The 15,976-nt window shown below is 39.0% G+C and overlaps 1 protein-coding gene across 28 annotated transcripts in view; it reads left to right on the top strand.

Annotated features, from left to right (window-relative positions):
• The window catches only part of THRB (thyroid hormone receptor beta), a 404,443-nt gene that overhangs the window by 359,398 nt on the left and 29,069 nt on the right, over positions 1-15,976 (top strand). For all 28 annotated transcript variants that reach the window (XM_064588701.1, XM_054504453.2, XM_064588706.1 and 25 more), the window contains 2 exons: positions 8,991-9,091; positions 14,348-14,495. In XM_064588701.1, the coding sequence (XP_064444771.1) occupies positions 8,991-9,091; positions 14,348-14,495 (249 nt within the window). The remainder of the gene's footprint in view (positions 1-8,990; positions 9,092-14,347; positions 14,496-15,976) is intronic.

Genomic DNA, 15,976 nt, shown 5'->3' with positions numbered 1-15,976 from the left:
GTACCAAGTTGTTTCAAAGTGGAATACACTTGAACATATATATACATGCAACATACTACTTACTTATGTGTTATACTTAACTACTTATGTGTTATAGTTCATTCCTATAGTCTGGAATCAGGTTCTCTTCATCATGTATGCTTGTTTATGTAAACTCTATCTAGATCATAAGCACCATGAAGGCAATCACCTCCTTTACTTCACACTCTGTGAAGTGCACATCTATTATGACCTGCAGGCAGACCAGTAGAGCTTTTAACAACCATGATGGTATCCTGATGACAAATAGTCATTCCCTTCATTAAAGGGAAGAAGGGCTGATAGTCCACGTTTTTAGAGCTATAACCCTAAATCTCATTCTGAATGGATTTTCAGATAAAGAAAATCACCCATTTTGTCTCAAATATGCAGGATTTGAAATAACTGTGGGAACTTCTGTGTAAGCCCAATGCCATAAGCTGACTCTCAGGGCAAAATCAGAGGCAACTAGTACCCATTTCTGATGACCCTTTCTGCTCCCCTCCGATTCCCCACTCTTCTAATACACTTTACCTTCCTGCTTTCCAACCCATCCCCTCTTTTAAGACAGGAAAAGGTTTCATTAGTACCAGAGTTCTAAAACTCCAATGCCTACAAGTGCCAGAGAGCTGAGAGGAATGGGAGAGAGGCACTTTGTTTCATAAGAACTGCTTAATTTAAATTTTTCAACCAACACACATATTGTATGTATGTTATATGATAAAAAAATATTTTTAACCTTCATAAAGAAATATATTCTCGCTCCTTTTCCTTGAATTACTTTTGTCTTCCCACTTTTGACAAAAATTAAAAATCTGTGAAATATTTCTTTACCTATAAAAAGACAATGCAAGGGGCACCTGGGTGGCTCAGTTGTTAAGCATCTGCCTTCGGCTCAGGTCATGGTCCCAGGGTCCTGGGATCGAGCCCCACATCGGACTCCCGGGTCTGCGGGAAGCTTGCTTCTCCCTCTCCCACTCCCTCTGCTTGTGTTCCTGCTCTCACTATCTCTCTCTCTGTCAAATAAATAAATAAAATATTTTTTTAAAAAAACAATGCAAGCAGAAACATAAATGACAAGTGACATTTAGCTGCAGGGTTGGGGCACAATAGGGAGTGGTAGGGACTGCAGTAAACTCAAAAGTATGTCTCTTTCTTAGGAGATGGGCTGCCCTTCTTGGTTCAGTTGATTGTCACCCTATGAGAATTTGGGCTCACTATTGCCAGATCTTCTGATTTTTCACATGAAGCAGGAAATCTGGATTTCACCTAAAATGTCCCAGTTTTAAAAGCTGGCTGAGATTTTTAAACACTCTGCAATCCAAACATTATGGACTGCCAGTGTGTGTGCCCCTTTGATTAAAATTTTGACTGAAACTCATTATACCAATCTATTCCCTTTCCTAGTGATTTGCATCTTCAAGTGTTTTAGTTCTAATTATGGATTGAAAGGTTATGTCAGATACTAAAAACTTGAGTCTATAAGGACAGGGACAAGGAAGTTTAGCTAGTGACTTGTGCATGAAACTTTATTAAACCCAAACTTAGCCTTTAAAATGAATATATTTTAGTCTTAGGAATTTTTGAGTCAGAAGAAATAATCTGAAACTTGCTTTACCCCCCTTTTCTGCCCTAAGATTTCCAGATGGTGGAAATCCAGAGTCCCTTGTCATCATGTCCTCTCCCCTTTTCTGAATTAACACCTCTAATCCAGTCCTCTTTCTGCGTCCCTTGTCCTCCTCCACCCCCAGTGTTTTATAGTTGGAAGACTTAGGACTCCATGCCTTCCATCACCCAGCAGCAAGGGCCTAGACAGCCAGGGGGCAAGGTGGAAAGCAAAGATGCTCAGTGATTCCATGAGGGTAGTAGGGAACATGGAGAGGTGGTTGCTGTTATGAGGAATGATTTGGTGAAATGGGAGCCTCTGGGGCAGCTCTTCTGGAAATTTGCAGACAGCAATGAAAGAATACCTTTAAAGTTAATGCAGTTTCAGGTTTGTATCCAGTGTCTGACATACTAGGGCCATGCATGTATATTAAATAAATTAATGGCTGTCTGTCTGGATGGATGGATAGATAGATGGATTAATACAGTGTTTCTCAGAGAGTTAAAATTAACATGATGTAAAACTTGGTACCTTATACTAGGAATTAAGTGTAAAAGGAATCAGCATTGGTATGTTGGGAAAAGGCTAAGAGATGAGCCATTCAAGATTTTTTACATATATAAAGAAATGACATAGGGAAGAAGGTGCTAGTTGGGGTGGGAGGGAACCTTAAATCAGAAGAGTCTGAGCTGTCAGATGAATTGAGAAAGTTCAATATAAAATTGAAAGAATCACTAAACATCCTAATTATTTAGGTTCCTTAAGGGTACTAATATATAGTCTCATCTGCTATCCTGACCCAAACTACTCAGGATTCTTTGATGGCTCTAAATTGATAGTTCTGCAAGATGAATCAGCAACATGGACCTCTATGAAGCTCCCAGAGTATTTCTGACCACCAGTGATAACCACTGCTCCTTTTAGATAGTTTTGTTTGGCAAGGGGTCCTATACTGAAGGTAAGATTGGCCAGACTGGAAATGGTCTCTGACCTCAGCTCCTCTCCCTTCTGCAAGATCTACCTTCCTAGGCAGCACCTTCTACTTTACATCTACCATTAAGACCAATCTGCCTTATGTTCTATTCCCTAAGCGTTGTGTGTTTGCCAAGGTGACAAGAGGTGCCAGTGTTTCTTCTCGTAGGACCTGAAATGTTGTAATTCACTCAAGAGAATTAAACTAGATAGCCTTCTGATTTTACTCATACATGGGAAAGCCTTGAATCTAGTGCAAACCAAGAAACCAGCTCACTGCCTCTTGCATGATTTCTAGTGTAAATATAAACAACTTCCCCTTCCACATACCAAGTCCCTCTGAGAGTCAAGTTTTTTAAAGTAATGTTAAGCTGCAACATGGATAAACCTTGAAAACATTATGCTAGGTTAAAAGCCAGTCACAAAAGACCACAAAATGTATAATTTCATTTGTGTGAAATATCTAGAATAGGCAAATCTGTAGAAACATAGATTAGTGGTTGCTTAGGGTGGAGGGGGTGAAAGGGATAGGAGGAATGCGAGTGACTTCTAAAGGTACTGGATTTCTTTGGGGGATGATTAAAATGTTCTAAAATTGATTGTGGTGAGAATTTCACAACTGTGAATATAGAAAAAGCTATTGAATTGTATGGTATGTGAATTATATCTTAATGAAGCTGCTATCAAAAAAGATGGGAAAATGTTAGTAATATTTAACCATGTCAACCTATTTTACATGCAGGATAATACTTGGCAATTAAGCAGACGTTGCCAAGTGTCAGATAAAAAGAAAATCTCCAAGTCCTTGTTGAACAAACAGATGGAGTTTGTTTTCATAATAATATGCTTGATAAAGTGGCAGCATAGTTTATTAGTCTAGAAAAACAAGATATCTGAGCATGTAAGAGCTGGGGGAAACATACCACCCTTGGATTATCACATACTGACATGGGTCTTAATTGTTTTCTGGGTGTTATTAACCATGTTTCTCCAACTCACTTCAGATAATTTGCAGATGCAATTCTCAGATGAGCAGTGTGGCTTCCAGAGTTGTGTTTCTCATGTTTGTTTCTAGACAGAACCAAATACTGACATCCATTTAGTGTCCCTTCCTGGTAACAAAACAAGCACTACAGGTGCATTTTCCTTAGCAGGGCATATTTGGCCAGCATGTGGCTTATTTGGTAAGCATGAAAAAGGAAAAAGATGGGGACACAAATTAGGAGAGCAAGAAATAGTTAAGTTCTCTGGGAGAACAAGTTAGCTTGTGATGTTGTCAAATAGAATCAGTAATCTTAAGAGAATCTTCACCTACCTATTAATTATGTGTGGGATGTTACTCCCTGAGGGATGTTATTTAATGATGAATAATGGACTTAGGCATGATAATTGATGTATCATTGCCTGTGGTGACTGTTTTGGGTAAATAAGATGGTTCTGAGTTAATATTTTAGAGAAAAGAAAGAGATGGGTGGGGTACACTAGGATGACCATGTAAGCAGCTGCAACCAACTTAAGTAGATGTTTCTATAAAAGTCGTGACGATTTCACTAAAGACATATGAAATCACCTATTCATCTACCAAGAAGACAATCTAGGAGAAATCAGAGAACAAATCAAACCACCCATAAGACTAGCAGTCAGAAAATGGAAAGAGCCCACTCTACTCACAGACTGAATTATCACTGGATTCCAGGATTCACAAGAACCTAAAGGTCAGAGAGTTCAACCATCTATGTAAATTGTTGAACTACAGGGAGGAGGAAATTTTCAGTATCTTACTGCCAACACCACCAGATAGAGCAGGCAAGTCATGAGGTAGAATGAGAAATGGTGAGGGACAAGTAACTTAACTCTGGTTAATATTCTCTGGCCCTCCCAAGGCATGTCCCATAAGCAATACAGTGTCCAACTGTATTACAATTGGTTCCCGAATATGAGAAGGATGTGCCCTTATCTCTTTCTCCCTTATCTCTCCTGTGGGCCCCTGATACCAAGAACTGAGAAGTCCTCACTCTGATCAACTATACATAACCTCTACATATAAGAGATCAAGAGATAGCTTTCCTGACATGGATATATGTATTCCATCTACCTTTACTAGAACGGTGTGTGTTTTAATAATTGGGTTACTTTGTTGCTTAAAAGTTACTTTGTGTTTTATTAAGCCTGTGTTTCAATGCACACACAAATGTGTGCACACACAGTCACACATACTAATCCAAGATGAAGAAACACCAAAATGCTACAGTGGTTATCTCTGTGGGGGAGAGTTGACAGGCAAATTTCATTTTTGCTCACTTATGTCTTTTACTTTTTCTATAATGAACTGTATTACTTGTATAATTTTTTTATTTAAAAAGAAAGTTTTTAAGAAACTAATACATACATTGCTTTTGATTCCTAAAGACTGATCACTGAATTCCACTGGTGTTAGTTAAGTCCAGAGTATCTCCAACCATTTTCCCTATGACCCTCCCCCCACATTTGGTAACTAGTTATTTCTCTGATCACAGAGCCCTGTTGGAATATTTTGTGTTATTTCTTCCTATAGATGGACTCCCCAAAATTGTGTTTGGAATAAAGCAATGCCCAGTGAGTTTTCCTGTAGATGTTATTAGATTTCTTATTAAATTGGAACCACAGCACCATCAGTTACCTACCAGACAGTGGTATACAACCTTGGGACTTGGGGTTAATGAGAAACCTAGCCAGGAAGCAAAGACTCTTTTGAATGTAATGGATAGTGGGTTAGATAGCTCAAAGTAGAAAGTGGAGCACATTGTATAAAATTCAGACTGCAAATCTTCACTTTTGATGATGGTATCTGAATCAAACTGGCCTGGTCTTTGTGATTTTCATTTCTATATTGTGGGAAAATGGTATTGCCCTTAAGCTCTCTTTGGTCCTGTCTCATTGTATTGAACCTAGTGATCAGAGCAAAGAAAGAAGGACTGAATCTAGTTGATTAGTGAGCATGCATCTCCTCAGATCACTAGGTTTTGGATCAGCTTCAATCTGGATGTGTTAGTTTTAATCTGAGTGGAATCTTGGTTTCTTTACCAAAAATCAAGTTTCTAATGCAGTTTTCATTAGCTCTGAAGTTTGGCCCCCTGAATCTGCATTATCACCTCTTTCAGAAATCTTTTCTGGTATCTTTAGCCTTCTCAGGCACAGCTCCAGGCTTTAAACCTACTTATCTGCAGGTTCCAGATATATCCCTCCTGCTCACGTTCTTCGCCATTGGCCAGTGGCAGAGATCTTGAAAACTGTATGCCATCCATAGAGGGAGCAGGTGTTAGACACGGGTTTCAGCATGAATGTTTTAATCCCTACCCTCTAGCTGGAATTGTACAAACCTATAGTGAATCAAAGATTATGGTCAAAGGGAAGAAAAAATTCACAGGTAGTTATAATACAGATATAAAAGGACTACTATTGGGGAAGCACAAGGAGGTATGGGAGTACCCAGTTTGGACTTGAGCTGGGGGGGAGGCAGGAAGGCTTCTCAAAGGGTTTCCCCTCTGTGATTCTGGACATAGCACTATCCCAGTGCCTTCCACATTATATGCAGATGATCTCTTATTGTCTTTTTCCCCACCGCACTGAAAGCTTCCCCAAGAATGGAAACTTAGCCATCTTTAGATCCTTAGCACACTGCCTGGCACATAGTATACACATATAAATGTTTGTCAAATGGAACCATTCTCTTTTATTTCCTTCATTTCTTTGTTTTTGTAGTAACAGCTTTATTGAAACATATTCCACATACCATAGACCTCACACACTGAAAGTGTACAAAACATACCCATGAAAAACAATGGTTTTTCATTCAGTAGTTTTTGGTATATTCAGAGTTGTGCAACCATCAACACTATAGAATTTCAGAACATTCTTGTCACCATGAAAAGAAACTCTGTACCCATTAACAGTTATTCCCCATTACTCCCTCCCGCCAGGCCTTGTCATCCACTAATCCAATTTCTTTCTCTATGAATTTGCCTATTCTAGACATTTCATAGAAATGAAATCATGCAATATGTGGCCTTTCATGTCTGGCTTCTTTCTTTTAACATAATGTCTTCATTTCATAAGTGTTCATCCATGTTGTAGCCTGAGTCAACACTTCATTCCTTCTCACAGCTGAATAAATTCCATTGTATGAATGTACTACCTTTTGTTTATCCATTCATCAGTTGATGGGCATTTGGGTTGTTTCCATCCCTTGGATATTATAAATAATGCTGCTTTGAACATTCCTGTACAGGTTTGTGTGTGGACACGTATTTTCAGTTCTCTTGGGAACACACCTAGGCGTGGAATTGCTGGGTCATATGTAACTTTATGTTTAGCCTTTTGAGGAACTGCCAAACTATTTTCTAAGGCACATTTTACATTTTTACCAGCAATATATAAAGGTTCAGATTTCTCCATGTCCTTACCAACATTTGTTATTGTCCACCATTTTTATTATAACCATACTAGAGGATGTTAAGTGGTGTCTCATTGTGGTTTGGGCTTTGCATTTCCTTGTGGTGCTGTTCAGCATCTTTCATGTTCTTTCCTTCATCTTCACCTTTTCTTCTCTTGCTAAGGAATGACCAGGACTGGAAGTACACAACTCAGTTTCCTACACGTGCGCCTACCAAGGGAAGAAACCATGCCTTACTTGTTTTTATATTCTCAGCACCAAGCACAGTGCTAAGCACATAGTACATGCTAAATAAATGTTTTCTGAATTTATGAATAGATGAATGATTGAATAAACACACAAATCATTCCAGTCCCCTTTTTTTCTGTCCCAATCCCTCCCAGAATGCTCTTTTTTAAAAATGTCTGATGGAAGTTTTGAACTCTTAAAGCGAATTCAACAGATGACTCATGGTTTGCATGATGCAAAAGTAAACTAAGAAAAGCTGTGATATTTAAGAAAATAATCCTGTACATTACCAGATCTCACTCTGAAGTCATTTGTCTCCCTCCCAAGAGGGGCCATTTTTCTAAAATAAAATCTGAGCAAAGTAATTTCTAAGAAATTGTGAAAAGGACTCATTTTCTTCTGTTTTCTTTGTGGATTTTTTTCTGAAATGTAAGCCTTCTGTGACCTAGTTTAATAAAAGATATATGAAAATGTCATGGTAAAGCATACAGCAAGTCATCTGTCATTTCAACCTGGCTAATCTTTATTGAAACCGTAAGAGCTTACCAAGTCAAAAACTTCATAAGGGGCCATGATCTGGGAAAGGAATGATTTTGTTTTCTCAGCCTTTCCCTTCTCCACATCCCAACAAAGCAGACCTTATTTTGATTTCTGCACTCATCTAAAGATACGTGCTTCAATGGTAAACCACTGATACCATATGAAACTGAATTTGCCCTTTAGAATCAGTTTCTTGTGTTTGAACATTGTCTACAAGTGAAGGGGAAGAGGCAAAGACCGGTGGGAAGTAGGCTGCTTCTGTTTGTTTTTTAAACTTTAGTTTCCTGGGTCAAAGAATTTAAACTAATAAACCAATAGTACACTAACAGAGTTATCATGGTTGGACTTTCTTTTTTTAATTAATAAGTAGAACCTCCATTATTTCACATCACCCAGAATTGTTGGGTTTTGTCTCATAATGGCACAAGTTTACCAAAAAAAATTTTTTAGATGGCTTTGTTCATTCTACTTAAAGTTAACTGTCTATTTTTAGAAAAAGACAAGCATTACTTATACTAGAAGTTAGGAGATCTGGTTAGAAGATCTCTGCTTTAATTTCTAGTGTGACCCTCAGGAAGGCCAAGCAAACCTCTGAAAGTCTGTTCAGCTCAAAATTACTTGATGATCTCCAAGCTATAAAGTTTTCTGAATTTATTGCATGGTGCCTTGATTCCAAAGTGGATCCAGTCTTCTAAGAAAAAATTCTGAAAAAAGGCTTGCAAAAGAGATTATGTTCTCCCAGAACCCAGAGCACTCCAGATGTCTCAAATCTTGGCCTCTCTGTATGATTCATTGGCTCCAAGAGCCTTCAGATATATTCCCACCTGCAGAGCAAGAATGATCACACCTATTTCTAAGGCATTCTGAAATCCTGGGCCTCCTATCCAACTCTATACGTATGAGAGAATGTAGCAGATAAGTATAAGATACGGAGGAAGTATATGAAGTCAGGGAAAGACTTCAAAATTTTTCTTGTTAAATATTTTATTTACCTTTTATATTTAAAACTAAATGATGACAAGATGTAAACACTAAAGCGCAAATTGGATTAAAGTGTATAAAACAATTTGGTCCTGCCTCCTCCCTCATGCGCCTTATCTCCTGTCCTCCTTTTATCCTCTGCCAAGCTATGGTGTGTCTTTGACTTTAGCGTGATATTTTCTCCTCACATTCCTCTTTTCTCCTTCTTCACAGGGTACATCCCCAGTTATTTAGACAAGGACGAGCTATGTGTAGTGTGTGGTGACAAAGCCACCGGGTATCACTACCGCTGCATCACGTGTGAAGGCTGCAAGGTAATTGCCCTGGGACCAGTGAGCTCGGAGCTCAGCCCAGCTCTAGTCCCCGTCCCAGGATTCCACCAGAATGCAACATGAAGTTTAAGTTCAAATTAGAACCAAATTCCAACATTCACGGCCTGTGATCATCCACAGCCTGTGTCTGGCTGTCCTCCTCAATTTTTGGCATGTTTAAGAACTGAATTTATTTATTTTTCCCAAATCAACAATAACTAAATGGATTTGCAAGAGTGTAATGTCTGGCTTTTAAGACAGGGAGAGGGGAAAGAAAAAAAAAAAAGACAGGGAGAGAACTAATAAGATGAAAAGAAATTAATATTCTCACTGTGAATTTAAAAACGCATAGATGTTTTATAATATATTAGCCCAAGAAATAACCATTTCTCCTCTTGTTTTATCTCCAGTGGTTAAGGACACAGAACATACTCTACCACATGCTATTAATCTGAGTAAATATGCCCACTTCTGTTTATTTTTTTAATATGCTCATTTTTAAGGGTTCCATTAGAGAGTATCTTTGAGGCTACTTAGATTCAATTATGTTCTGAAATTATCCATATTGGCTTTCTGCACAGCCTTCAGCCAGTAAATGAATTCTGGGCATCCATCAGCTAATTTTATGCTCTATAGACCCATCTACAGGAGATACTTGACAAGAATACACCCATGATCAACAGTTCACTTCCCAAAAGTGAGCCTAAATTTGCCTACTTACACTCTTCATCATCAAAATTAAGATGAACTTTCTGGCAAATATCTTTTGGCCCAACAACCTAGCCTAGAAAAGAAAGTCTACTATAAAAACAAATAAAGCTCAACCCAGTGCTAGATCCAGCGTTCAGCTAATGTTTTATATATGAGGAAGTATATTAAGTCAGGGAAAGACTTCTTAAATGTTTACTTGCTAAATGTTTTATTTACTTTTTATATTTAAAACCAAATGATCCCAAGATGTAAATCCTAAGGCAAAGATTGTATTAAACTATATAAAACGATTCAGTCTTCCCTCCCGCGACCCACCTCACCTCCTCCTCTCTGTTCCCCTCCTTCAACTACCCCCGTTTCCTCCTAACCTTTGACCCTGAACCCCCAAAATCAGCATGGTAGCTTGGTTTCAAGGTAAGGTGCCCCATTTCTTAATGGAAGATTTTCCATGCAAATTCCCTAGCTTTTGTGCATGAAATTCGGAAACACTTAGCAGAAGCCTGCTGGAAGTGTTGAACTGATACAGCCACGGGAATCAGGACACATCAGGGCGTTTCTAAGTTCCCAAGGCCCTATATCTGCAAGATTTTTGTAATGTGATGTAGTGTGCTCTCATTCATCCAGACACCTTTGATCTGGAATTTGTACCTTTTAAAAAAGATTGTGCTAAATATTGCTATTACATCCATGAAAATAATCTTAAGGAGTTTAATGGAACCAAATACAAGTAAGTCCTGACTGTTTATTAACTGGGGGACTTGCAGACTGTCTCTTGAAAGCACAGTTTTATTGGCTTGATTTGAAAGTAATAACACTGTATTACTTTAGATATGCTCTCTCGCTTTGAAAGCTCAGTAATTCAAACAGGCCTTTTTTCTAAAGTAGCCCCAATTCATAAAGCTTCGCCTACCTGATTATGTAGCATTGAGATTCTTTCAAATCAGTTCCTAATGGTAAATTTTGAGTTCTGGGAGAGACTCTAATGAAAATTCCATTTAATACTCAACTCCCAAAGTGACTCTAAAGACCAAATGTGCCTTACAGAGAACTTAATGCTTATTAGTGATTGACTTAAACAAATGGAGAATCAAGCCTATTAACCTGTGTCCCTGCTTCATGTATGTCTTCATGATGATCAGGAAATCCATTAGCCTCTTTTTCCAAGATCACAGCATGTTTGGGGCCTGATTCAACTGAGGTTTACCTAAAAGAAGAAATCATGTAGCAAAAAGCTAGATTTTTTTCAGCCTCTGTCCCTTTATCTCAGATCAGAATCCTGTTTCTAGAATTGCCTCCATCATAAAATCAGAAAGCAGCTTCCCTGGGGTAATTATGCAGATCATGCATTTAATATAAAGACAAAGTATCTTGAAAAAAGACAATGGAGTTTTTCAAATGAAACACAGTTTTTAAGAGTGGCCAAAGATAAAAAGGGTTATGCTTCACATACTGTTTATTCAAACCGGCACTTTAAAAATATTTCTACACCATACTTGCAGTGTGTATGTCTTTTTTGCCCATTTTTGCCCTGAAGACAGCAAAAATCTTTTGGAGCTGTTTTGTCTGTTTTGATGAGCCAGTTTTTCATAGAAAGAATGTTGATACTTTCCCACAATAAACTATTTTTTTAAGAAAGATTCGTAGCTTATAGCAGTTGCCCAAATATCGACACTTAGCTCCTTATCACACTAATCAGGGCATCGTCTCAGACCACTAAGAAGTAGATCCAGTTCTTCTCAAAATGCAGAGAAACATGTCTGATGTTGATTAATAAAAGAAAAACCTCTCCTCACCAACAAATCATCAGTGAAATATATGGCCTTACTTAGTCCCTGGGACATGTCTTTTGTTAGCTCACCTCTAAAAAGATTTTTGTAGGTAGACTATATTAAATATTTTCTGTTGGGTTCATTTCCAAAAGTTAATTTTTGTCACTTTTTAAAATTAAGGGATCTAGCACCTTTACATTTACTCAAATGAAGTGATCCCTCATCATGTGTCAAATATCCTTCTATTATAACCTAGGGGAAGCCAACATCTTAAAGGGGATTTGGTCCATGAAGCGCCCGAGAAAAGACATCAGGGAGAAGCCATAGAAAAGATGGTACTATTAGGGCGCCTGGGTGGCTCAGTTGTTAAGCATCTGCCTTCGGCTCAGGTCATGTTCCCAGGGTCCTGGGATCGAGCCCCGCATCGGGCTCCTTGCTCTGTGGGGAGCCTGCTTCTCCCTCTTCCACTCCCCCTGCTTGTTCCCTCTCTTGCTGTGTCTCTCGCTGTCAAATAAATAAATAAAATCTTTAAAAAAAAAAAAAAGAAAAGAAAAGAAAAGATGGTACTATGAATAGCAGAGCCTGCTACCCCAACACCTTTCTCGACATAAGCAAAGTATAAATTATTTCATTCATTCCATGTAAAGGTTCACAGAGTAGCCTTTTTGGAAAAATGAATGTTACCCCAGTGTCTGGTATACCATAGCTCGTTCTCTCCTTAGCATTGTTGGACTCTTTGGTCTGCTCCCCGCTTCCAGAACAGGAGTCAGCGTCAGAGTATGTGTGAGAAAAGGGTCTCCCCCAACAACTTTCCTATCCTCCTAGCAGCACACTTTCTCCCTGATGCCCTGGACTTTGGTGCTCCCACCTCTGGGGAAACTCTGCCTTCTCCAGAAGGAGGTATGCTACCCAGCCGCTCTCCTCCCTGTCTGTGACACATGTCTTCTTGCCAGGAATCTCCAGGGTTTTTTTGCTCTCCGGCAGGGATGACCCATGAAGGGTGGGTTGGAGAGAGGGCGGCAGAGGTAGAGTAGAGAGGGTCACAGGGCAGCTTGTCCTTCAGTGCTGTGCATGCCCTGACATTCACGCTGTAGCAGGATGAGCCCACCTTGAATACCCAGGGAAACACACCGCCAGCATGACAAAGACCTGCCCATGTGTGATTGAGTGAATCTTATAACACGATAGCAACATCATTCAAACTAATGGGCATAAGTGTTTAAGGATACAAGACCCAAATAATAATGGGGCCGTTTTCCTGTTAGACCTTGAACAATAGAAATGATAAGGGATTTGCTCACATGTCCCCAATCAAGTTCATTAGTTTCAGTCATGGCTGTCATTTTTCTATTTTATCCTGCTTTGCCCAATATAAAATCCTACCTTTGACCTTTTCATTATAAGGTAGAGAGCTCTTATGTCTGAGTGCATATGCAAGTGGTATATGTACAAAATCAAAGCCAAGAAAAGTTAAATAGGATCATTCAAATTTGGGTTTAATCTAGGCCAGCTGGTATGTCAGTCCCTATTTATGTAACAAAGTTAGAGGTCCCTTTAAGCTTTAGTAGACAGTATCCTTCAACATTTGTTTTTGCCTTGCTAGTCTACTAAAAAAGATAAAGGCGGGGAATGCTATTTATAATCTGTTCATCTAAAACATTTAAATAATACAGTAAAATTGGATTCAGTTTATATCATATAAGCAGTTAGGTAAACAAGACTTGGAGTCTGACTCCTCAGCTCTAGGCTGAGTTTCCCAGTGTACTTACCACATGATTTGGGGCAAGTGATTTAACCTGTCAGAGGCTTAGTTTTTTAATACCTACCGTGGAGATATTAAGAGTACCTACTTCATAAGGTTGTAGAAGAGACAGAAGGATATGGAAGGTGTCTACAGCGCTTTGCAATGTGCCCCTTACAAAAAGTGCACGCTTTCTGCCATCATGAGTGCTACAATACAGAAGCACTGTTGCCAAGATGGGAGTACCATGTCCAGGAAGGTTCTGCTAGAACACACCTTCAAGAAGGTTTATGTCACCTAAACCTGGACTACATGGCATCCTCAGCAGCCTTTATGGTGGCCCTCTCCCATGCCTTAAGAAAGGAAGACACCTATTGAACTTCAGGGAGTATGTCTACCAACACTGGAGAGGAAGAGTACTATGAAAGGAAAAACCCCAATGCCGTGAGCACTGAGAAAAATTGGGTGGAGAGTCTTGAATTTTCTACTCCCCAAGTACTGTTGTTTCAAGGGTTATCTGAGCTGGCCATGGGCATTTCAAGAGTTAAAAACAAGAACTAAACTAAATCTCTAAAGGCTGTTTAATTACTAAATAATTGAATTATTAATTAATAGAGTATCACAAGTATCCAGCTCCTTTATTCTCCAGTACAAAGTGTAGCAAGGTTCTTCACAGCTTAACTTAACAACACAATTATGGCCCTCTATGAAATGAAATAATGTAATTTATTTATATTACTCAGTGTTTAGAAAAAATAAAAATGAACACTAGATTTTCCCACTAACCTCTTTTCCTTACTAAATGCCAAAAAGATACTGACTCTGTGTGTAGGCCTAGACATTTCCTTCAGCTCAGATTTAGAATTCTTTAGATTCAGTTTGGGCTAATTGCCCTATATGTGAATAGGTAGGAGCTACAGGTCCATACCCAGGTAAGGTCCAAAACAATCCATCACAGTTATATGGACACAAAATTCTGGAGTCATTTATTTCTAGAAAATATGAAACTGCTGTCTTGGGTCTTTCTTTCCCATGTAGGGTTTCTTTAGAAGAACCATTCAGAAAAATCTCCATCCATCCTATTCCTGTAAATATGAAGGAAAATGTGTCATAGACAAAGTTACGAGAAATCAGTGCCAGGAATGTCGCTTTAAAAAATGCATCTATGTTGGCATGGCAACAGATTGTAAGTAATCTTCTTCCTTTGTTTCATATTCAAGGAGTGTTCATTGGGGAAAGATTTGATTTAAGGAGATCAACCAGGCAGAAAAGAAAGCAGAAACCCATGTGGATAGAGAGAAGATCCCTAGCACTCCCACAGACCCCTCAGTCCCAGCTACTGCTGGGTGGTTTCCATCCTACCCCTTCCCTATCAACTTCTAACTCTCAAAGTATCCAGACTACACGTGAGGGGGAGTGATTAAATTATCCCTATCACATTTGCAGGACTGTTAGCAATACTCTGTTCACAACAGATTACAAATGAGCGGTCATGTCCAGTCCCCTTGATGAGGCATAGTTTTATGTACGACATTCATGTGGTGAGAGCCTCATGGACTAGTCCTGATATTTTTCAAAAGCAGAGACAGGAATTTATTTTGTGGACATTTTTGGAGATGGGGCACTGGCAGGAAACATCGTGTTCAGTAATTTTTGAAGAATGTGAAGTCGAGTGCTATTGCATGAGTCATCCTGCCGTTGGTTGTTTGTTATATTTTTAGCCCATAAAAACATTCTAAGCTCCAGTCCTCCTACCCAGTTTTCAAAGTGCCACAGCATATGGTGGTGAGATTAGCCACTGGAGTCTCTTCTTCCCGCACCGTGCAAGGGATTTACACCAGTCACTTTAATTAATCTAATAATAAAGTAAGAATTGTGTCATTCAGAATGTGTGACCTCCGTTTTGCCAGGCATCAGGCTTAATGGTTTCTATTGGCATAAGTGTTTTGCACCTCAATGAAAATTTCCAACTTTTAGTTTAAAAAGGAAAGGAAAGAATGTAATGAGGATTTTCCTCAGGAAAGAGGAAATAATCACAGCTCACATTTATGTGAGAAACAGAGTACTCTGAGCTAGAACAACAACAACAAAAAGTCTGTGAAATGTCCTGCTTTGCCCAATAAAGTAGACAGAATGGGGAATCTTTAAAAAGGAGGAGGGTTGTTTGAGGGCTTTAGGCTGGAAATCCTGGGTTAATCCCCACTTCTGGCTGAGTGTGTTGTCTTCATCTTTTAAAGACTTTTAGCCATTGCCAACAATATGCCTGATAAGAATATGTGAAAATGATTGACTAGAACCGAATATTTAGATGTGTCACCCTAAGGGACTGTTACTATTGTGTCCATTTCATTGTTTGATTGAGAAGTTAAAAATAGGAATGCTTATAAAGTTAAAAAAGCTCAGCGTTAATCTGGCCTGGGTGGAAATTAATTTTGAATGCACCCTGCAAGGTATTATAAGAGCTCAGGCTTTATAATCAGAAAAACTGTTGGAGTCCCGTATCTGCCACTTACTAGCTGTGTGACCATCAGACCTAACCTTGGGCTTCCCTTCGGTGAAATCATCGCCTATCTTGCAAGTTGTTTTCAGGATTAAATTAGATAATGCATGTCAAATGCCACAATCCCTGGCATAGAGGAAGCATTTGGGAAACGGGGCTATGAGTAG

This window comes from Mirounga angustirostris, unplaced genomic scaffold, assembly GCF_029215605.1.
Source record: "Mirounga angustirostris isolate CCGP_5_RB_7025 unplaced genomic scaffold, mMirAng1.0.hap1 SCAF_1, whole genome shotgun sequence".
Taxonomy (NCBI): domain Eukaryota; kingdom Metazoa; phylum Chordata; class Mammalia; order Carnivora; family Phocidae; genus Mirounga; species Mirounga angustirostris.
This window is presented reverse-complemented; position numbering and strand designations above follow the sequence as displayed.